Here is a 22,511-nt window from a genome sequence, read left to right on the forward strand (position 1 = left end):
ATTTTCTCACCAATTCGATTTTAATCGAAGTTAAGCGATGTGACCGATTTTACAATATATACGTTAATTTACCGATGCGATTCGGTATATACCATTACCATACTTTTGTCCGTTAACAGTGAATTTAACAGAGTACTAAGCAGAGAACCGGTGGCGCAACTTTCAAAATTCAACAATGTGTCAACTTCTAAGGTGTTTTGCAATTTCAATTAAAGCCAACTGGTCAATTTACTATTTTTGATAAACATTTTATTTGTATGTACTTTATTTATGCATCCAACTCTAGCAAACCGAGGCGAAGGTAGGCTAGTTGATTATTATATTTTGTAATTGTGATCAATTTGTAAAAATGTTGCCAAGCATATTACATTAGAGCGAGCGGGATTAGCACATATTTCGGATCAAGTACAATACATTATGTATATTATTTGTTGTATATATAAAAAAGAGGGTACGGTTACATTTGCTGTGTTGTATATATTAGACAATGCGGAAGAGAGATAAATATTTAACGCCGCTTAACGCTAGTCCATTCACCATCATCGCCGGCCTTGTTTTCTGTAAAAATAAAGATAATCATAAGTAAATGTATGAGAATATATATATTTTTGGACACTCACCCTTGTCCTGGGGCTGTTCGCGCTTGGGAGCAGGTTTCTCGTCACGTGGCGAGGGAGCAGTGCGCCAGTTGCCGCCACCACCGCCTCCTTCCTTGGGTCCAGCGCCAGCACCGCGATTGTCGCGTCCATCACGACGCTCGCCTCCAGCTGGGCGACGATTGTCACGGTTGTCACGATCGCTTTGGCGGGGAGCATCGCGCCAGTTGCTGCCTGTGTCACGAGCTTGATCATCATTACGACGGAATCCACCGCGATCATCGCGGTCGTCACGGCGTGGTCCATCGTTACGGCGGAACGAGTCACGATCGCGGTCACGATCACCACCGAGGCGATCACCACGCTCGCGGTCACGATCACCACGCTCACGGTCGCGGTCACCACCACGATCACGGTCACCACCGCGACGCCACTTGTCATCACGTCCACCAGCTGGAGCACCACCGCGCTCGCCACGATCAGGGCCGCCTCCGCGTTGAGAGTCGGGCTCGCGACGCACACGCCACGAGGAATCGGCGCCACCTTCGTTATCCTTACGCTCGCCACGGTCACGATCATTACGGTCGCGATCGTTGCGGTCAATGCGATCATTGCGCTCTCCGCGATCACGATCATTGCGGTCGTTACGATCGTTGCGATCATTGCGGTCGTTACGATCACGATCGTTACGGTCATTACGCTCGTTGCGGTCGCTTGGTGGAGCATTGCGACGCCATTCACCGGCACCACCGGCGGCAGCTGCTGGACGCTCACCACGATCGCCACGTGGACGCCAAGTATCGCGTTCCTTTTCGCTGCGCTCACGCTCGACGGCAACCTCACGAGCCAGACGCTCGCGATCCTCTTGAATCTTGCGTTCGGCTTCCTCCTCCTTGGCACGTTGTTTCTCGTACTGCTGACGACGTTTCTCATCCTCGGCTTCGCGTTCCAGGCGACGAGCCTCGGCTGCTGCACGCTCTTCGGCTTCGCGAGCGTGACGAATCTCTTCCTCCTTGCGGAAACGCTCCTCTTCCTTGGCACGCAAAAAGGCCAAGCGGCGTTCCTCGCGACGACGAACAACGCGATCGGCCAAACGCTTCTTGCGCTCCTCAGCAAGCGCAATGTCAAACTTCTTCAACTTCTCGACATAGAGCGAAGCACGCTCCTTCTTGAGAGCTTCGAGGAACTCATCGCGATCGGGATACATGCGCTTCAGACGATCTTGCTGCAGCACAGCATCCTTGCGATCGGAAATAGCCGTCTCGATACGAGTTTGTTCGGTGGCCTCCCAGAACTCCTTATCCTTAGCATGTTTCTCAGCCAGATACTTCTCGAAGAGCGGAATCTCCTCTTGACGCTTGGCACGCTCGAAGTAATCGATCTTCTTCTCCTGCGACTTGAGCTTGGACTGCAGCTCCTTGCGCTCACGCTGCAACTCTTCGCTCTCGCGCATTGCGATTTGCTCGGCATCGAGCTTCTTGATGCCCTCTTCGTCGAGCTTGGACAGCATCTTCTTGCCGTGCGCCGTCTGCGAGATTTGCTGCACCTTCTCCTTGAGACTCTTCTCCTTGATAGCCTGGATCTCGTTCTCGTGGCGCTTGCGTTCGCGCTCCTCCTGCTCCTGCTCGAGGCGCTTCTGCTCGGCCAACTTCGCCTTGCGAGATTCCTCCTCGTGGCGACGTGCCTCCTCTTCTTCGCGGGCGTTGTTCTGCTTCTCAATGAACTCCTTGCGATCCTCAATGATTTTCTGGCGCTGCAGAATGCGTTGATGCTCGCGATCCTTGATCTCATGATAATGATGCACCATCTGAGTGCGCAGCTTGGCGCGCTGATCACGCTCCCGATTCGGATAAACAATAGACACAGCACGCGTCAGCACTGTCGACATGTTGACGAGCTGCGAGCGAATCTGCTCCGAGGGCATCGATTGCAGAGCGGGTCCGTCGGGACGATACTCGCGTTGACTTTCGGTCAGATCGGTGCCAAAGAAGATGCTGTTGCGCTGATGATCGATGCGAATCTGCATGTCATTGTGACGCACCGACTCCACCAGCAACTTCTCCAATTCGAAGAGTTTGCAGAAAGGCGCCAGCTCAAGCAAACGCTTGAACTCGATGCTCTCGTACACCTGCGAGATTTGGCGAATCAAGCGCATGATGGTCACATCCTTCAGAGGCTGGATGTAGGGAGCAAGCAGGGTGTTCTCGGTCTCACCGCTCTCAATGGTGTCCACAATGGACTGAATGCGCTTGCAGAGGTTCAACGGGTTGAAGTCAACCTCCAACCAGTTGTACAAGTTGCGGAACTCGTCCGACACCAGATTGGGCACATTCAAGCGCACCTGGGGGAAAAAAGGGATTAGCACAGGTAAATTGATCAATTATTGATGCAACACTTACAACTTCGCGTATGAGCGAGACACGGGTTGGTGGCTGGGGCAGACCCAGCAAGACGGCCAGTTTTTGTGCCTTCTCCAGTGGACTCTTGTCCGCCTCAATGAAGCGATCGAATTCCGGATGAGCCGATGGCAGCGGAATCGAGAGAGTAGCGAGCAGCACGTGAGCTGCCATGCGCTGCAAATCATCCTTGGTCAAGTTCTTCTTGAGCTCGCGCGTCAACTGGAACAGCTTCAATAAGGCGGCAGCATGGAAGAGCTGATTGCCAGCCTTGCTAAAGACCATAGCCAGCTTCTGGTAGTAGTTGGCCATAGTTTTGGGCACCGGTGTCTTCTTGGACATGGCCATCAGACCATGAATGTCCTCAATGGCTTTGTAGGCCTCCTGCCACAACTCCATCTGTATGGCCGAGTCAAGCAGGTATAGCCTAGTATCCAGGCACATCTGCTGAGTCTCCACTTTGTTGATGGACACGCCAGTGGTTTGGTTGCTGCTCTTGCAGATATCCTCGAGATGCTTACGCAGCTTGTCGCACAGGCGACGGAACTCGCTCTTGCGATTATACTTCAAGCAGAATTGGAAGGCCATGCGAGCAATATCATGATACAGGGCCTCGCAGTGCGTATTTACACGCAGCAGCTCCAAGCACTGGCAATAGGATTCCCAGAGGAACTTCACCCAGGGCAACAGAATAGTACGATCCGAACGATCCTGTGCATCCTCACCGCACACAGCGCTCATCAAAATGCTCTCAGGGGTGGCAATGTTGTCCAAATCGTCCAACTCGAGCACAGCAACGGCCGCTGAGGATTGAGCTTGAGCTGCCTCGGTGTGCTCCTCGGCCATCTTCAGATAGCCTCGAATTACATTCTCCAGGGGAGTTCACATTCACCAGCTGGAACATGTTGCGGTACTGGAAGAGACCCTCCTTGGCAATGTGGGACTTCTTGAGCTCCACGCACAAGTACAAGTACTTGAACATGAGGGGCTCAATGACCGTCTCGGAGTAGGCATAGTTCCAACGCTTGTTCCTGAACACCTCTTGCAACGTGTCCAAGGCACGCAGTGGTTTTCCCACCTCAATGAATTCTGCAAAACATCACAAAGGGGGGGTGGGGGTTGATGAAAGGGTAAACGAGTTCCAATTGGTCATTCACAATGCGCGGCAACAATACGCACTGCGAAACGGGTGAGTGGCATTTTTGACATTTCACTTTGACCAGCTCATTCGTAGCCGCATGGAAAGAAAATTTTTCACCCACTCACCATTAGCTCGTTTAAGAGCATTTTCCGGACGTTGTGTGTAACGCGCCATTTTCACTTGATAACAATTTTATGCACGGGCCACTTAACTTATGTTTTTTTCACTTTGCTTGTGCAGCTTTGAAGCTTGCTGTAGCTGAAAATTTATTAAAATCTTCGGCTCGCCTACGTGTGCGCCTCAGAAATTAATGCGAAAGGCCGTGTCGATTACAGTGTGACCGTAAGTGCAATTACAAAATATACTTTTTCGCGTTGCAAACGAATTATTGGTCGGCTGGTTACACTATGCAATGAGGATGATGAAACTTGTTGTTTTAGGCTTTGGGAACTTGTTTAGGAAAATTTAATCTAATCTAATATTTTGATTCCTGAGTTTAAATACAACACGTTCAACTAAAATGCTAATGTGTCTGACAACTAACATTTGCAAAATTCATTTATTGGTATTTTTATATACCAAACAGCTAGACACACAGTTTATGAAATGGTATCGATACTTGCGGCGCTTGTACAAAGTAAACATAAACAACAGCACATGTTGTTATAATTTGTTCGCACAATTTTGATTGAAATGACAAAGTTTTGGAAGAAGTATGTACTTTGGTTTGCCCAAGAGCATGTTGATTTTCGTGTGGCTGAATTCGAGTCAATCGTCAAGCTGTTCGGTCTGGAGTTTCGGCATTTTTCCGACAATCGCTTAGTAAGCAACTCGAATACTTCGATTCAATTGTTATAATGAATTGTTTATAGAAACCCTTTTGGCTAGTGGAATTTCCCAATGATGAAACCGCACTGCAGTACGCTTCCCGTTCAGTGGCATTGCGCTCCATCATTGAGCTGCAGGCACACGCCAACACACTCCCAGAATTCCACCAAAGATTAAAGACGCAAGTGGACACAGATCGAGGAGCACTCTCGCAATATTTCAATGCGCAGAGCTTTAAGGTGACAGTGGAGACGTACAACAAACACTTTACGCAACGCGAAAAAAGTAGACAAGATCGAAGCCATGGATTATTTGCCACTCCAAGGAGCTGTCAATCTTAAAGATCCTCAAGTGGAATGGTGGTATCTGGAATTCTGGGGCTTGGATCCCACAGATGTGCCCGATGCACCCGAAGATATAGTCTTTGGTCGCATGCTAGCCCAAGGACAGCGACACCTGATCAAGCAACTGTCGCTGAAACAGCGCAAGTTCATTGGCAACACCAGCATGGATGCCCAGCTCAGCTTGCTGATGGCCAACCAAGCGTTGGTCAAAGATGGCGACTTGGTCTTTGATCCCTTTGTGGGCACTGGTTCTTTGCTAGTCAGTGCTGCCAAGTTTGGTGGCTATGTTTTGGGTGCAGACATTGATTTCATGATGCTGCACGCGCGTTGTCGTCCAAGTCGCATTACACAAAAAGTGCGTGACAAAGACGAGAGCATCAGAGCTAACCTAAAGCAGTATGGTTGTGTAGAGCGTTACATGGACGTGGTGGTGGCTGACTTTTCTTGTCCGCTGTGGCATAAAAGCATGCGTTTCGACAGCATCATCACAGATCGTAAGTATGAACCAAGAAAGTAGTTCTGTTGATGTCTTTAATAATTTTGTCCATTTGTTAGCTCCTTATGGCATAAGAGAGGCAACTGAGAAGGTGGAGAACAAGTCGCATGGCAAGGACAACACACGCTCGCCAGACATGGCGCATTATCCCTCCACTTCGCACTACTCTCTGCAACATTTGTACACGGATCTGCTTCAGTTTGGAGCCAAACATTTGCGGCTTGGCGGTCGTCTTGTTTGCTGGCTTCCTTTTCATCGGTAAGTAGAATCTGTATAGAAATAGTAGCAGCATTTAATAGCTTCACCCTTTGCAGTGAGGATTACAATGAGGCTATGCTGCCGCAGCACACGCATCTCAAATTGGTGGCTAACTCGGAGCAGCTGCTGGCAGGTAACACAGCGAGACGTCTGCTGACATACGAAAAGTGTACAGAGTACAGCGATGACAGTAGTCCAAATCCTCTTCCTCAAGAGCCTGGACAAGACTTTAGAGAGCGCTACTTCAATACCAATGGTTCGCTGGAATCTCGGCAGGATCGACGCATGCGCAAAGCAGCGCAGCGGGAAGAGGGGCGACTGCAAATGGAGATGCGAGGGAAAATTCCCTGCGATGGTCGCGCCAAGAAATGTGATTTGAACAAAGCGCGTTTTGACTAAATAATTTACTAACGACAACATGTGATGGTGGTTTACTATAATTGTTAATTTGTCTAGTTTGTGACTCGTTCTTGTTGTTGCTCTTGCAGCTGGCAATTAAACTTCTTGGCCAGACTCTCTAACAAAGCAGCAGAAGCCTCGGATAGACTGACCTGGCGTTGGAGCTGCTCACTCAACGAAGTAACGCCCTTGCCCTCAATTCCGCACGGCACAATGTGCTCGAACCAGCTCAAGTCCGTCGAGCAATTGAGGCCAATGCCATGGGTGGTGACATAACGCGAGCCATGCACGCCAATCGCACAGATTTTCTTATCACCCACCCAAATACCCGTGTCCGCAGTGGTGCTGGCATTAAGTACTCCCAACTGGCGACATGTTTCGATCACCGTCTGCTCTAAAGTTGCAACATAGCAACGCATGCTCAGCTTAAATTGACGCAGATTTAAGATGGGATAGGCAACCAGTTGCCCAGGTCCGTGGAAGGTAATGAGGCCGCCGCGATCTGTGCGATGAAATTCGGCGCCCAGCTCTCGTAATCGCTTTTCATCCTCTTCCGTGTATCCTTTGGTGCGTATTCCAATTGTGTAGACAGGATCGTGCTCCAGAAGCAACAGGAAATTGCGAAACTCGGCGAAATCCGCGGTTTTTTTGTTTGGCCAGTTGTTGCTGCAACTGCAGACCGGCTGTGTAACTCAGGCGTCCAGCGCGTACAACAGTGAGTAGGGGTCTAACGACCATAATATAATTAATTATTTAATGTATATCAGACTTTCTGTTTCTAAAAAAGCTGTTTTATTTGTGGCAGTGTGACCACAATCAGTATTTTTGAAATTTCCAATATAATACGGATAGTATATACAAAAATGCTGAAACTGCGGTAATTTCTATAACAAGCACTCTGTAATGTAATTAGGCAATTTCCGATTTTATCGAGTAATAACAATGCTATTTATTATATTTTATAATTTAATTTGCATAATGCAACAACTAAATAACCGTTTTGGTTGAAATATCCTAAATAATGCCACCAAGAAATTTAATCGATATGCTAGTTCGCTTGCCAGCCCTGTTGACGCTCCGGGTGATTGGTAAGTTGGTATTCTTCTTGCCACATACACTCACACACGCAAGCATAATATATTATTTGTGTTAAAAGTTATTGCAAAAAAAGCGAGCAGTGTAGCAACGTATTTATTATTTATGTGTGTCGTTGCCACACAACTAACGCAAGCAGCAAACAGAAACTTGCGAATGCAAAGACTGCGCGCAACAATTGACGCACTACACAATCGCATGAAATTCTAATAGGACTCTCAGCGTCAGTGCGAACGAGAGCGTGAGCAGAGCAGAGAGTGAGTGAGTGAGTGAGAAAGAGGGAGGAGAAGAGCAAAAAAAAAACGCGCTGGCATTGGCACGGGGCTGTTCCCGTTGTGTTGCGGGATATGACGACACGGACACGTCAGGATGAGCGGAGCGGCATCGTCGACGTCGATGAGGCAATTGCCGCCACATATCATCAGCTGCCGCCGCACAGTGCCGAGTTGGCGAACTTTCTGGCACATCAACAACAACAGCAGCAGCAGCAACAACAACACTTGCTGCATCAGCAACAGCAGCAGCAACAACAGCCAGGACAGGGGCCGTTGATGTGGCCACCACCGCCACCCCCGCATTTAGGTGTTCAATATCCGCCCCATCATCCACACCCACCACCACCACCGCAGCATCATCATCAGCATCCCCAACAACATCCCCAGCAACATCAGCAGCCACAACAACATCCTCAGCAACAACCACCGCAATCTGCGCACGTCTATAACGAATATTTGTACAACTTGGCTTACCCAGGAGCAGCTCCTGGCCAGCCCGAGACCTACTCTGTGCTCCCTGTGGGCCATGGAAACTTTTTGAAGGTTTATCACTGCTCCGAGAATGCTGTAAACGATGTCTACGCTCAGCAAGCAGCGGCTGCTGCGGCCAATTTCTCGCATATCAACATGGCAACACTAAACCAGCATCAGCAGCAACAACAACAGCAGCAGCAGCATCCACATCATCAGCAACAACAGCAGCAGGCAGCTGCTCCCCAGGCACAGGGACAACAACAGCCTCCGGTGCAAGTTCAGGCGGCAGCTGCTCAACAGACGCCACTCTATGAGCTGTTTGCCACCAATCCGTTGCTGCCGCAACCCGAAATGAACATTGCCACGCAACAGCAGCAGCAACAACAACAACCACAGCAGCAGCAACCACAACAGCAGCCAGCACCTCAGCAATTCCATCAGTTCGATGAGGCTGCTGTCATCTCTTCAAACATTGCAGCCAGCAACAGCGCCAACATGTTCATCAACAACCTGGTCAACAACTGGTCGCCAAATCTCACAGGCGCCAGTTACATTCAGTTTGGTGGCGAGCTGCCAACGGAGCAAGTCAACAATAGCTACAAAGAAGCCACGCCAGCCACTCCATTGGCAGCGCCAGTTGCAACAGCTGTTCCACCAGCTTCGACGCCACCACAGCAATGCTCGCCAGTCAAGTTGCAACAACAACAACCGCAGCAGCAGCAGCCGCCAGTTGTGCTGCCGCCGAAGAGCGTGGAAGTGCCGCCCAAGCCAGCAGTGGAAGTGGTCAACAACATAGTCCCAACACTTAACACAGCCGCAACACCAGCAGCAGCAACAATTGCAACAACTCCAACAGCAACCGCAGCCGTTGCAGCCACTGCCATTAAGAAGGCGCCCATTGTGGTGCCGGGAACAATGCCTGAGGGCAAGAAGCGCATTGTGGCCGAGGTGAAGCCGATGCCCATGTCCTACTCCGATGTGCTGAGCAAGGGCAGCAGCTTGCGAAGCAGCTCGGCGACAATACACGCCAACAGCAACCTCGGCGAATCACGTTCTGTGAACAACTTGGAGAATGGACATGCGCCGCAGCGTCGCCAGGGCAAGGACGAAGGCAATGGTAATCGGGAGCAGCGCAACAATGCGAAGCGTTCGCCATTGCATGAGCTCAAGGATGTGCCCGGGAATACAACAGGACATCGGGGCAAGAAGCGACAACAGCAGGCAGCAGTGCAAAAGCAGCAGCAAGTGGTGAGTAGCAGTTAAAACATTTAAATAAGTAAACAGTTAAATAATCTGTCTTTTACAGCCACTGTTGCAACAGCAGCAGCAACAACAGCAGCAGCAGCCAGCAACACAGTCCACGCTGAGATCAAGCAAACCGCTGCAGGAGAAGAAGCGTCCAGTGCAACTGAAACTCAACAATAGCAGCAACAACAACAGCAGCAATCTGAATGGTTACGCCAAGGCGAGCAGCGATAGCAAAGCCAACAACAACAGCAGCAGCAATGGCAACGGCAACAGCAGCAGCAGCAATGCTTTGAACAGCAGCAACAGCCAAAACTACGCAGCTCGCAAGTCCAACAGCAATCGGAGCAACAGCGGCAACAATGGCAACGCCAACTACTCGAATGGCAATTCAAGCAACTCGACGGGTGGCAACAACAATAGCGGCAGCAACAACCACCACAACAGCAGCAGCAGCAACAACAATGTCAACTCGTCGTCCTCGAAGCGTTATGCGACTTCATCGAATTCGAATCTAGGCTCCAGCTCCGGCTCTTATTCGTACTCCTCGAAGCGCAATCGCAGCGGTGGCTACGCCTCATCCAATTCGCCATCGCATGCGAGCAGCTCGAATCGCAACTATGAGCTGGCCAAGCGGATACTGCACACCTGGTGGATCTATACGCTCAAGTTGCTCACCTGGCTCTTCTATCTGGTCTACGATATTGTCGTCCTCGGCTGCAGCATGGCCTACGAGCGTCTGACCACAGCTTATGTGGCTGGCGTTGCGTATGCTCGCCAGCTGCACAAGGAACTGAAGCAGAACTCGGGCAAGCCGAGCATTTGGTGGCGCAACTATTGGCGTCGCTTCGATGCTCGCTTCAAGAAGAACTCGCGCTGGGCATTCTGGCGGCGATTCTACAAGCGAAAGCCTCCCGAGGCGAACGCTGAGGCTTTCAAGACGGGTCGCCTGCCGCAGACGGGCGAAGAGGCCATGTACTCGCTGCTGAATTGCAAGGGCAAGGATGCCTACAGGTAAGTGAATGAATATGCTTTGGTTTATTCAAGTCAAATATTTAATTGTCTTTTGTTTCTACAGCATATTGGGCGTGCCAGCGGACAGTCCGCAGGAGCAGATACGTAAGCACTACAAGAAGATCGCTGTGCTGGTGCATCCTGATAAGAACAAGCAGGCAGGCGCCGAGGAGGCGTTCAAGGTGCTCCAGCGTGCATTTGAGTTGATCGGTGAACCGGTAAGTAGAGTGAGAATAACTACAACTTAGATGGGATAAAGACAAGAGTCATAAAAGTAGATGGACATATCTAAAAAAGCAGAAATAGATGAAGCAATTCTTGGTTAGAATCCATTATAACAATCTTCACTGTTTTAAATAATTCAAAATTATCTATTACCAATTGTAACAATCATCACTCTTTTAAGTGGTGAAAATTGTCATTTAATTCATTTTAAAATAACTAATTATCAAATGTAACAATCTTCGCTCTTTTAAGTGATGAAAATTGTCATTTAAATAATTTTAAAATAACCATTTAGAAGTTCGTTAACATTTCATTTTAGCAGTTGCTTCTACCCATCAAATTTCGTACACCATTTACTATAAATTAAGTTATAACTTGTACTCATTGTTAATTTCTTCAATCTAACTAACTTTTATTGTCTATGACAGGAAAATCGTCTTGCCTATGACCAAAGCATCGCGGAGGCATTGCACGCGGAGAAGGCGTGGACGGAGCTGCACGATTTGTTGTCGCAGTTGCAAACCAAAATGACCGAGGCGGCCAATACTATAAGGTAAGCAGTCGATTATATTTTATACTATCTAAATTATTGCTAATATTCCAACTTAACTATCACTAAACAGATGCAGCACCTGTGCGCAGCGTCATCCTCGCAAACTAACCGAACGTCCTCATTATGCGGCGCGTGAATGCGCTTCCTGTAAGATACGCCACTCGGCCAAAGATGTGAGTAAAAGATCTCAATCTCTAGCAGAGCACAACTAATTGTATTCCTTCTGCAGGGCGACATTTGGGCAGAGACTAGCATGCTGGGTCTGCGCTGGAAGTATTTGGCATTGATGGATGGCAAAGTCTACGATATAACCGAGTGGGCCAACTGCCAGAAGGGTGCGCTGTCGCATCTGGAGCCCAATTCGCACATGGTGCAGTATCGCATTGTGCGCGGCGCTCAGCAACAGCAGCAGCAACAACAACAGCAGCAACAACAACAGCAACAGCAGCATCCCCATCAACAGCAGCCGCCGCCGCATGCCCATCATCCCGGTGGCCCAGCCAGTGGTGTCAGGTGAGTAGCCACTTAATCTTCAAGAGAAACAAATTCAAATGATTCACTGTTTACAGCGAGGCAACTTTGCATGAGTTTCTGGACAACTTGTACAGCGGACAGCATCCGGGAGCACCGAATGCCACACCATTTGCTGGCAATGCACGTCGTCGCGCCCGTCGCAATTGATACGATGATGATCGGAGGAGGCCGTTTGCTTGGAAATAGAATTAAGATGTTTTTTAAAATCTCTAATCTACAGTTGGCCGTTGGCTGCTTACTCACAGATACAGATACCAATATAGAAGCAGATACAGATACAGATACAATTACCGATACAGCTACAGATACAGATACAGATTAGATGATAACCCCACTCACAGGCCAACAGCAGCGCAAACATCTCTCACTTTGCACACCCCAAACAAAAGCAACTCAACACACACACACGCTCCATAAACACAGCAGCGCCTAGTTCTATGTTTACTCTACACATAAGTACAATGACTACAGATTACAGATTACGAATAGATAGCTGTTTGAGATGATTTTTCGTTGTACTACTCGTCGTCGTACTCGTCGTGCATAAGTATCAATCAAATGATGATAACAATTGCCTACCACTTAAGTAGTTGACTTCTGTGTTCTACATTTTACATATTTTACACTTACACACTACACTTTACATATTACATATTTTACTTTCTGCCTACCCGCTTATGGACGGACAGCTTAACACGCTTAGCTCGTAGCAAAACAAGTCTAGATCGTAAGTTTAAAATAATATCGATAGACCGCAAAACTGCAACCGGATCGCTGCAATACGTCCTGCGTTGGCGTATGCTCTCCGGCCAAATATGTAAAATCTAACACATCCGAATTATAAATGTTAATAAAACCGTATAGAGAACCTACAAATTATTTTGAATTTTGCGCCTTACATGCGCTTATTGCATTGAGGTGTAACCAAGGTAAGTAAAAGTGTGGCATATTTGGTATATTTTTTCGCCTTGTGAGGTATATTTTAAAGTCCAACGTATGGTCACCCTAAAGATAGCGGAACAGCAGTGGGCGGAAATGGGACAGAGCGCGCATGTGTGAATGGCTGACTTTAACAAGCGAATGAGCTTGTTGCCATTTCTGTTCGCCTGGTACACTTGCTTATTTTATTAGTTCAATGCACAGCAGCCGCTTCAGCTATTTTCGGTTTCGAACCCGTGATTTAGGTCAAAATATTCTGTGACTTGAGTGTGCAGTGTGTGTGCTTTGTGTGCATCTCGATCGAACGCCAAACGAATGACTTCCCATACCCATTTGTCAGTCAGCTGAAGTACCAGGCTGAGACAGAACGGCATCGAGTTGCTTCAGTCAAACCAACAAAATTTCGTATTATTAATATTCCTCTTTATAGATCCGCAGCGAGCGGATTTAAAATCATTATTGGACATTTAAATTAAAATTCAATTTTTGGTTATTTTGGGGTAATTTTTGCACAGCCGCCATGCTGTTAGAGCAGCGCTTCGGGAAATATTCTGTGCGTGCGTGTGCACTTCACTGATCGAACGCCAAACGAACGACTTTTCCCATACCCACAGTCAGCTGAAGTACCAGGTGAACAGAATCCGCAGCGAGCGGATTTCAGCCAACAGCTGAGAGAGAGCGCACTGCACTTCACTGGAAGTGGGTTGAGTGCGTGTGTGTGTGTGTGAGTCAGCCAGCAGCTGAGAAAGCTTTGTCATAGTAAAGAGAGGGAGAGAGTGGGAGAGTGAAAGAGTGCACGCTGCATTTTGGCGGGAATTAGATCAGAGTTTACATCTGTTGTGTGACGTCACAGCTTTGTAATAGAAATGCGCCATTTTAAAGCAAACGTTGAATTTGAATTTGCAACTGCAATTATTCGTTAATTGACCACCGATTAAAAAACGCCTTTTTACATAAGCGAACTTTGTGTTTGTTGTTTTTTTTTGTTGTTTTTTAGTGTTTTATTGAAAAAATGCTCCACTCCATTTTCGCCTAATTTTCTACACATTATTTTTGTTTTTTGTATTTTTTTGTTTCTGTATATAATAATAATAATCATAATCGTAATAATAATAATAATAATTACAATTACATACATAGTGTTTACATACTGCTCCACGATCCACAAAAATGGCTACCACAACGCATACAAAATGTATTGCAATTGAATTACCTATGGAACCTAAATTGTGGGACTTAAAGTCTACTTTGTGGTTTCTGTTGTAATCGGGGATTTCTTTCGGGATTTCTTAGTTTCATTTTGTCAGCTTATAAATATTGTGTGGGTTTTTCTTTTCTTTCTCATTTCATTTCATTTCATTTTGTTGTAACATTATGAAATAGCAAAATTTGCATATTTTATAATTAATTTGTATTTTGCAGTTTAGCGGTATAATTTATTTGTAATAAATTAATGAAACATGTGGGTAGGTTTTTGTTTTTGTTTGATTTCCATTTTTTTAAGAGTTTTGTTTGCTTGCTTTGCTTTACTTTATATTCGTGGTCGTTTATGATTGAAACGTCATTTGTTGCTTGACTTAAACAATTGTGACTGTTGTTGTTGTTGTTGCTGTGTTAAATTCCTCAACAATTATTGCGACTAATATTAAATTACATACAATTTATGACCATTTCTGTGGTTTTCCATTTACTTATGCTTTTTGTTTTTTTATGTTTATACATTTACAAAACTTTTGTGACTTATGCTGGAACCAACTAGTTGTGAATTTTTTGTTTTATGTATATTTTTTTTGTTGTTTTGCCATTTATTATTTTATTATATACTGTATAAATTAAACTCTATGCTTAAATACATAGATTAATTCCTTGCTCACACACAATTAATTTTAATAAGCATTAGGCTCAATTAATAAATTGTTTTTATGCTTTTGTGTTTTTTTTGTGGTTTTTAAGTTGTTTTTTTTTTTGTGTTTTTGTTTTCTTTATGTATACAAAGCTTTGTACAACTAAAATAGTTAAAAAGAGAAAAAAGCAACAAAAAAATGTATTTTTCATTAATTAATTAATGGTATGCAATGCAATGTGAACAGCAATGCACATACATACACACACACACACACACATACATTATCATAATTATTATTAAATATTTTCGTATCAATAACAATATATTTCTTCTCTTTGTGTGCATGTTTATGCTTGCTTCGGTGTGTGTATGTATGTGTGAATGCATGTGTATGTGTGTGGTGTAGATGTAGTTGAAGGTGTGTGTGTGTGTGTGTGCTTATGACTCGTGTGGAACAAACAGTTTTTTGCTGCTCCTGGCGCTGCTTAGCTATGCCTGCTCCTCGATCCTCGATCCTTGATCTTCTCTTCTTGATCTTTTCTCCTTTCTCCTCTCTCTGCTCTAAGCTCTGTGTTGGCGCCGACCCGCATTGCCCCGATATTATTTGGGTGTCTTTCGGTGTGTCAGCTCCTGTGCCACATCGTCGAGCAGCTTTGTGGCATAACCGTTGCCATTGCTGCCATTTCCATAGCCATTGAGCAGGATGCCATTCGTTTTGCTGTGCATCGCATTCCCGTTGGCCACATTCCCCGTTGCCATTGGCCAGCTGCTTGTAGCCATTCTTGAGGCCATTCGCATGACCGTTGGCCAGCGTGCCATTGGCCTTGGCCTCTGTCGTCGTCGCTGTGGCAGCTGTGGGCGTGGCTGTTGCCACCGGTTGTGGCAGAAACAGATCGTCATGGGCATTGATGCTCTTGCAGTAGCCATTGGGTTTGGCATGTCCGTTCGCCAGCTGCGCGTTCTTCTTCTGCAAAAAAAGAGAGATTGTGTTACTAGGCGTATGCTTGTTGATCGCGCACATTGCGCATGCGACACGTTGTGCCCCACTAAAAGCCGAAAAGCGAACGCGAACGAACCGATTATGCAATCGCTTTGTCAGCATTTGTTTATTATTTTTACTTTTATTATTATTTCTGTTCATTTGTGTGTCTCTCTCTTTTGCCTTTTCGGCTGTTTCTGTCTTTCTGTTTTTTTTCTTCATTCAACTTTCACTTGTGTGAACCGCACTCAATGGATGCTATGGGTCGCTTTTCGGTTGTCTGTTGTCGAGTCGCAACTCCAAGCACCGTAAGCGATCATTAAACGACGTCATTTGGCGTTTTTATGTCGTTGCTTGTTTTTTTTGGGTCTTTTATGCGGCAATCGGAATTCGGCACCCAGTTTCTCCCCCCCTACCGTCCCTCTACAACCTACTTGACGAAATTTCGTTAATGAATTTAGACCACAGAGACAGAGTCAGAGACAGAGACAACATGCAATAGGCGTTCGAGTCGATAAATGGGATGATATAAGAGTTGGCATTGCAACGCTTTCATTAACTCAATCCGGCATGAATGTGGCCCACCAAAAAGGGCCACAACAACGTGGGAAGCGCTGACAATTATCAACATAATGGGGCGGACGTGAGAAGAAGATCAAGCTCATTTCCGTTAGGGAAACTCACCATGAGACGGTTTTTGTAGGCTGCCTTGTAGAACTCGTTGAACAGGAAGAAGAACATGACGGCATGCATTCCGATCCACCAGACGAAGGCCTTCGGGTAATTGCAATCGATGAAGAGCAATTGGAAGGCGTGCACCATGATCAGAATGAACTGGACCTGTAATCCCAAAAGATTAATAACTGAAGTGTTTGTCGTTTAACGTTTTTAACTTGCCATCTGCAGCGTTGTCAGGTACTTCTTCCACCAGAGATACTTCTGGTATTGTGGACCCATGGCCGAGAACATGTAGTAAGTGTACATCACAATGTGCACAAAGGTATTGAGCAGGCCAAAGAAGGTGCTGTGGCCACCTTTAAGAAGGAAACGAAGAGAGAGAGAGTTAAGAGTGAGTGATTGATAATGATTTGTTACTCAAAGATTACTCACCTGGCGTGAACTTGACGCCGAACCACACGGACATGGGCATGCAGCCGTGATGAATGACATGGAGCGTAGTCACCTGACTTGTCTTCTTGCGCAGCACGAAGAACATCTTTAGGGGGAAAGGGAAACACAGAGAGAGAGAGAGAGAGAGAGAAAGAGAGAGTTAAAAAAATCAATTATTGAGTGCGTACATTTCGCTTTCTTTTTACGTAATTACTTAACTGATTTATTGAATCATAAATCAAGAAATATGTAAAAATTATTTAAAAATATATAATTATAAATCATTTGCCAAAATAATGTAATAAATATGTAAAAATTATTACACAAAAATTCAGCTTTGAGCAGTAATTTATTTAATGACTTTAATTTACATTCGAGCAAGTGACGTGAATGTAAATTAAAAGCATTTAATAAATTTTCTGAGCCGCATTTCTAAAATACATTATTTTTGGCTCAAACAAATGTGGAATAATTTTTAAATATGTAAGTTAAAAAAACTGGAATTTCAATTTGAAGCGTTTCATAAATTATTAAACATTAGCGACCGATTTTCGAATGACCCCATAAAGTGACGCAAAGCTTTGTTTCAAATTAACATTATTTCTTCAAAGAAGTGATCATTAATTTTATGACAAGTGTGAAAAAATGTGTAACTGAAATTTCAATTGAAAACAAATTGCAAAATGTTACTTTAACAAAAGGAATAATATATTAAAAATGCCAAAAATAATACAAAAGATAACAAGACTTGTTCAAGCATGAAGTTAAAGTGCATCGAATTAGCCTGAGACCAAATAAATATATCACCATATGGTGATAATTTATATATCATAAAAACACAGGACAAATAAGATAAGATCCTTAAAAGTTGCCATGATATTTTTAACTACTTTAAAATGCCCTTAGGGATGTCAAATATTCATATGTTACATTACATAAAGATAAAAATAGAAAAGTGATCCTCCACACTGTGAAGGTCCCTTAGAAATAAGAAAATTTGTTAACTATATAAGACCTAGAACTTTAAGAAATAGTTCAATAAGAGAATCCATCCGAGTCGTTGTGTCTATTCAAAGCCTAATAAGAAATCAAATAATACTAAATATAAAATACATTTTCGATAAATGCAACTACATTTAATACTTGTATAAATTTAATTTAAAATCAGGCGAAAAATAGTTTAAATCACTAAACTAATTGCACATTGTAGTTAAGTGTACACTTCTTGTATGCAATTATCGATAGTAATAATCGATAGTAATAACCGATAGTAATAATTGATAGTAATAATCGATAGTAAATATTCTAGGTTAATCGAACTGAATTATGAACTTCGAAACTTACCGTATCCATGAACTCAGTGAACTTGGAGAAGTAATACCACCAGCACGCATGAACCATCTGACGTAGGAAGTAGATTGAGGCAGCAAGGGGAGGAAAGAGAGCAAAAATATCGATTAGGCAAGTTTTATTAATGATCAGCGATCAAGTTAAATTCATGCATACGAGTCCAAGCTACGTTCATGATCAAAAACTTTGATTCATTTATCGGCGTAGCGTAGACAAAGTTCGATCAAGCCGAACTTGCTCAATTCACACACACTCAGCGCGAAAGAGAGAGTGAGAAAGAGTCGGAGAGAGAGAGAGAGAGAGGGAGAAAAAAGTAGATTCATTGTTAATGTTAAATCATAATCAAATTCACTTTCAATTCATTCAATTCAATTCATTCGGGGTTCATTCATGCATCACGCTAGATCAATTAAAGACTATAAGTAATTATATTAATTGTCAAAATGCATCAAAATTGTTTATAGAGAGAGTGGAGAGTTCAGTAGAAGTAAAGGGTAAGAGTAGGGGGAATAACAAACATTCAATTAATTGATTAAAATTCGAGTTCAACTTGAAGTCCTGACCAAGAAAGTAATTAAATTGTATGTATATATAAAGTAGATAAAGATAATCAAGTGTAGAGGTTGAGGTAGGTCGGGGCCCAAGAAGAAGATATATAACATAGATCCTAAGGTCTGTAAAAAGAGAGCTGTGGAAAGGTCTCAAACGTTTAGTGACACATTTGTGGATGGAAATTTTGTTTGCTGACAGTTACATGCTTCAATCGGGATTAGCATCAGTTAGTGCTATATACAAAGATATGGTTAATGCTTATGATAGATCACCGGGAATATTAAGTATATATATGTTGTATATAGTATTATTATTCTATTCTAATCCAGAACCAAGTTGTTCGGCACACGCACACACACCAAAGCAAATATTGGGGAAATATTGGGGGGATGCATTTATCGTAAGTATTATCAAATATATAGTTTATCGTTATCGTTATCGTTACCGTTGTGAGGTTAACACATACCCTTAACGTTCTAGGATTATTACTATAGTCAACTGGCTGACATCGGAAGCTATAATGTCCTGTTAGCCAACCGGAAACTCCTATCTGCAAATGTAGAGTGTTGAGAAACGTTGTTGTGTGTTCGATGTTGGTTATCGATAGTTCGTTTGATAGTTGATCGATAGTTCGGTTTGTTGTTTGTTGTAGTTTTGTAATGAATTTTGTGAGTTGTGGCGTTTGTTTTTGAGTAATTTTTTTTGGCGTCGTCTTCTTCTGCGATTTAGCTGTAAAAGAAATACACACACACACACAGATAGACAGAGACACACACACACACATACAGACAGACACACAGTGCTATTTACACATGTGCAGATTGATTTATTTATTTAATTTTGAGGGAGGTTAGTAGACAGCGTTTAAATAGTTAATAAACTAATAAGAAAATCAAAATTAAAAGGCAATAAATTCGATTAATAAAAGCAAAAATATTTTTGTTTTATTTTTAATCACCAGCTAGCATTTATATACAAGACAGTATATAGTATTGGTATTATCTAGTCTAAGTAAGTCGCAACCAGCTACACAATTGCTCGCCTCGTGTAGTACTTTTTCAGATTGTGGAGCGTTAAGCTAAATAAAAGTAAATTAAAGTATAGTTTATAATAATAGTTGAATGGAAGCATTGCTTGGTTATTTGGCTGAGCGAATAAAGCCAATAATTTAATCATTTCTAGCTGTAACTGAACAGAGAAGAAAAGGGAAACAACGAGAGAGAGACTTCTTTTGATGCAAAATAATCTGTGGAGAGCACTTTCACTTCACTTCACTTTACTTTACTGACGATCGAAGGGCGCTTACAATCATATTTATTTGATATAGAGTAGACTAGACTTTGTGGCACTTACTCTCCGGGATGTGGGACTATCGGTGTAGTCCACCGGCTGACAGCGGAAGCTGTATGCGCCCCACCAGCCGCCCATTAAACACTAAAAACGAAATCAGATTAATGCCAAAAAAACCAAAACAAAACGAGCACAAAAAAGAAAGACAGCAAGAAAGAAAGAAAGAGAGAAGATACATAAAAAGTAAACATAAAATTAAAAGTGCACATTAAAAGCAGCAGCAGTAGCAGCGATGACAGTGGCAGCTTAGTTGCAGGTTGCATGTTGCATGTTGCTTGTTGCCTGGTTGCAAGTTGTCTTCTCGACGACGCCAGCAATGCGATGCGTTAGATATTTGTTGTTGATGGTTTGTTGTTGTGTGTCTCGTTGTTGTTGTTGTTGATGGTTTGTTATGTGTGTTGGTGTGTGTGTATTTGTTGTGTGTGTTGGTGTGTGTGTTGTTGTGTTTGTTGTGTGTACTTTGTGTACTTACCTCGTAGAAGAGCCACGCGCTAAATACAACCTGTGACGCATTGTAGACGACCAGCAAATTCTGTAGATGCAACGGCTTTCGATTCTCCATTAATCGCGGCCCAAGCACCTAAAAAAAAAAACGTACACAAATATTTATCATTAGCTACATTGCTAATTGTATTTTATGGCAACTGCAAATTGCCGAGTCAGCACGACAATTGAAATCGACTTGATTGATACAACATTTCATAGATAATTCAGCAATTGAATAGCTAAGAATTTTGCAATTTTTTAGAGTGTCTTTAAAACTGAATAGTTTCTTAATTTGGTTGACTGCTTTAAAGTTTGCTTAAGACTAATCTTTGAAAGATTGTGTAGCTTTACATATAGTTATCAGTAAGTATGAACTCGTTGCTATGAGCCAAGTATTATAAATTAAAGTTGTAGGCAGCACACAATAATACGCATACGAACTGTTGACAACAAAAAATATCTTACTTTTAAGCAAGCTGCATTTATGTTTAAAAATGTGAGATACTCGCTTCTCATTATGAATTAAAAGTAAACAGTGTGGTATTAAGTTCAAAATATACCAAATTAATATACCACACAAATACTAAAAATATACCTAAGGCTGTATTTGGTATATTACTATAGTACTACATTGATAATAATTGAAAAATATACCGAATTAATATACCGCAAAAACACTAAAAATTAACTAAATATACTCATTTAATTTAAAATATACCAAATAAATATACCGCAAAAATACTAAAAATATACTGTGTGTTATAATTGGTATATTGATATAGTACTACATTGAAAATATACCAAACTAATATACCTCAAAAATACTACTACTACTACTCAGAAAGCTATATTCGGTATATTAATATACTACTATATTCAAAGTATACCGTATTGTTAGCCAAAGAAATAAAATAATACCATTTTACGCAAGTAGTGTGAGTAGTAGTGAAAAAATAATAAAGCTCAAAAGTTGCTTTATCTAATTTTTTTTAAATTTAATTACAATTTTACATTTCATTTTTGAAAATCTTAAAATAAAACCATGCACAATGTTCCCAACAAAACTAAAATCTATTAACTGACATTTCAATTTTAATCAAAATCTGTCAACAATTAAAGTGCAAAAGTTGTTCTCAAAGTATTTTGTAATTTGATGTAAATCAGCTGTCCAAAACATAAATATATGGTGTAACTCTTATTCTTGTCGTTACAATCACAATCAGAAGTGGTTTTTCAGCTGTGTTAATCTAACATTGTCCAGACCAGAAAATGCAGTTATCTGTCTGTTAATCTGTCGGGTATTTTTTTTATTTGACTCACTGTTCAGAGTGGTTAACCACGTATATTTTTTTGGTGTTTGCTATCAGAGCGAGTGCTGAGTGGGTTGGCCTAATATTAAAGCAGGCCTCATGATTAGAATGCCTGCATAAATGTGGGTGTGTGTGAATCATAAATAATGTAGTGTGTACTTGCTCAACACAATACACAACACAACCCAACACAACACAACACACAACAAAAAAAGAGTAAGCAGTCAGTCAGCTATCAAGTGATAACGCGGACGCGACGCGTCGCCCGATTTCCGCATGGGAATAGTACTTGAGATTATCTTAAAGATTGAGAGACTGACGGACGGACGGACGGAGCCATGTGACCCAAATCCCAGGTGTAAAAGTGTAAAAGTGAAGTGGATGCCATAAAAGAGCATAGAAGAGAACAGGTGGCTTTTTATACCCATTAACTATAGGGTAAAAAAGTATGTAACAGGCAGAAGAAGGCAGCATAAAGTATATTCAGTATATAGTATATACTAACTACAGTGCTTATGATTTCTGATAAAAAGATAAAGATAAAAATCTTAAAAGGTTAAGAAATAATTGTTGTTGCTTTGGTATATTTTGATACATGTTGCACTCTACGGTATATTTTGAATGTAATAGTATATTGATATACCAGATATACTTTTTTTTGAATATCTTAGTATATTTTTTTAAATATTTTTAATTTGGTATATATTTAACTTTTT

The 22,511-nt window shown here is 43.0% G+C and overlaps 5 protein-coding genes across 11 annotated transcripts in view; 2 read left to right on the plus strand and 3 right to left on the minus strand.

The window, feature by feature from the left end:
* Window positions 1–226: 226 nt before the first annotated feature.
* LOC133837727 (eukaryotic translation initiation factor 3 subunit A) lies at window positions 227–4,448 on the minus strand. Its single transcript, XM_062268586.1, is given in 5 exon segments — window positions 227–558; window positions 621–2,937; window positions 2,996–3,868; window positions 3,870–4,081; window positions 4,259–4,448. Coding segments are annotated over 5 exon segments (3,501 nt in total). The 5' UTR covers window positions 4,308–4,448; the 3' UTR covers window positions 227–508.
* Window positions 4,449–4,591: 143 nt separating this feature from the next.
* On the plus strand, window positions 4,592–6,458 carry LOC133837730 (tRNA (guanine(10)-N2)-methyltransferase homolog). The gene is given in 5 exon segments (XM_062268590.1): window positions 4,592–4,955; window positions 5,006–5,242; window positions 5,244–5,799; window positions 5,861–6,059; window positions 6,116–6,458. Coding segments are annotated over 5 exon segments (1,464 nt in total). The 5' UTR covers window positions 4,592–4,826.
* Window positions 6,449–7,275, minus strand: LOC133837731 (putative lipoyltransferase 2, mitochondrial). Its single transcript, XM_062268591.1, is given in 2 exon segments — window positions 6,449–7,112; window positions 7,114–7,275. Coding segments are annotated over 2 exon segments (684 nt in total). The 5' UTR covers window positions 7,197–7,275; the 3' UTR covers window positions 6,449–6,511.
* Window positions 7,276–7,555: 280 nt separating this feature from the next.
* Window positions 7,556–12,749, plus strand: LOC133837728 (uncharacterized). The gene is made up of 7 exons (XM_062268587.1): window positions 7,556–9,550; window positions 9,609–10,561; window positions 10,626–10,779; window positions 11,215–11,339; window positions 11,410–11,512; window positions 11,569–11,852; window positions 11,909–12,749. Exons 1-7 carry the CDS (start codon window positions 7,901–7,903, stop codon window positions 12,018–12,020), a joined length of 3,381 nt encoding a protein of 1,126 aa, XP_062124571.1. The 5' UTR covers window positions 7,556–7,900; the 3' UTR covers window positions 12,021–12,749.
* A 1,989-nt stretch (window positions 12,750–14,738) lies between these two features.
* LOC133839003 (elongation of very long chain fatty acids protein AAEL008004) overlaps window positions 14,739–22,511 on the minus strand; it is a 41,153-nt gene continuing 33,380 nt past the window's right edge. For 5 of the 7 annotated variants that reach the window (XM_062270287.1, XM_062270286.1, XM_062270288.1 and 2 more), the window contains 7 exons: window positions 20,472–20,579; window positions 19,116–19,199; window positions 18,092–18,148; window positions 16,748–16,853; window positions 16,535–16,671; window positions 16,322–16,477; window positions 14,739–15,625 (listed from right to left, as the gene is read on the minus strand). In XM_062270287.1, coding sequence (XP_062126271.1) covers window positions 14,867–15,625; window positions 16,322–16,477; window positions 16,535–16,671; window positions 16,748–16,853; window positions 18,092–18,148; window positions 19,116–19,199; window positions 20,472–20,579 — 1,407 coding nt within the window. In that variant the 3' untranslated portion in view covers window positions 14,739–14,866. Of the gene's footprint in view, window positions 15,626–16,321; window positions 16,478–16,534; window positions 16,672–16,747; window positions 16,854–18,091; window positions 18,149–19,115; window positions 19,200–20,002; window positions 20,084–20,471; window positions 20,580–22,511 lie in introns of all 7 variants that reach the window. The other 2 variants (XM_062270292.1, XM_062270291.1) reach the window with 2 other exon arrangements.

This window comes from Drosophila sulfurigaster, chromosome 2R (genome assembly GCF_023558435.1).
Source record: "Drosophila sulfurigaster albostrigata strain 15112-1811.04 chromosome 2R, ASM2355843v2, whole genome shotgun sequence".
In the NCBI taxonomy this organism is placed as follows: Eukaryota; Metazoa; Arthropoda; class Insecta; order Diptera; family Drosophilidae; genus Drosophila; species Drosophila sulfurigaster.

What these genes read in the sequence shown, in the direction of transcription:
- LOC133837728 (XM_062268587.1), top strand. Translation starts at nt 7,901, where the DNA reads ATGACGACACGGACACGTCAGGATGAGCGGAGCGGCATCGTCGACGTC. An exon ending in TGCAAAAGCAGCAGCAAGTG is followed by an intron (nt 9,551 to 9,608) that starts GTGAGTAGCAGT and finishes TGTCTTTTACAG; the next exon opens with CCACTGTTGCAACAGCAGCA. An exon ending in GGCCCAGCCAGTGGTGTCAG is followed by an intron (nt 11,853 to 11,908) that starts GTGAGTAGCCAC and finishes CACTGTTTACAG; the next exon opens with CGAGGCAACTTTGCATGAGT.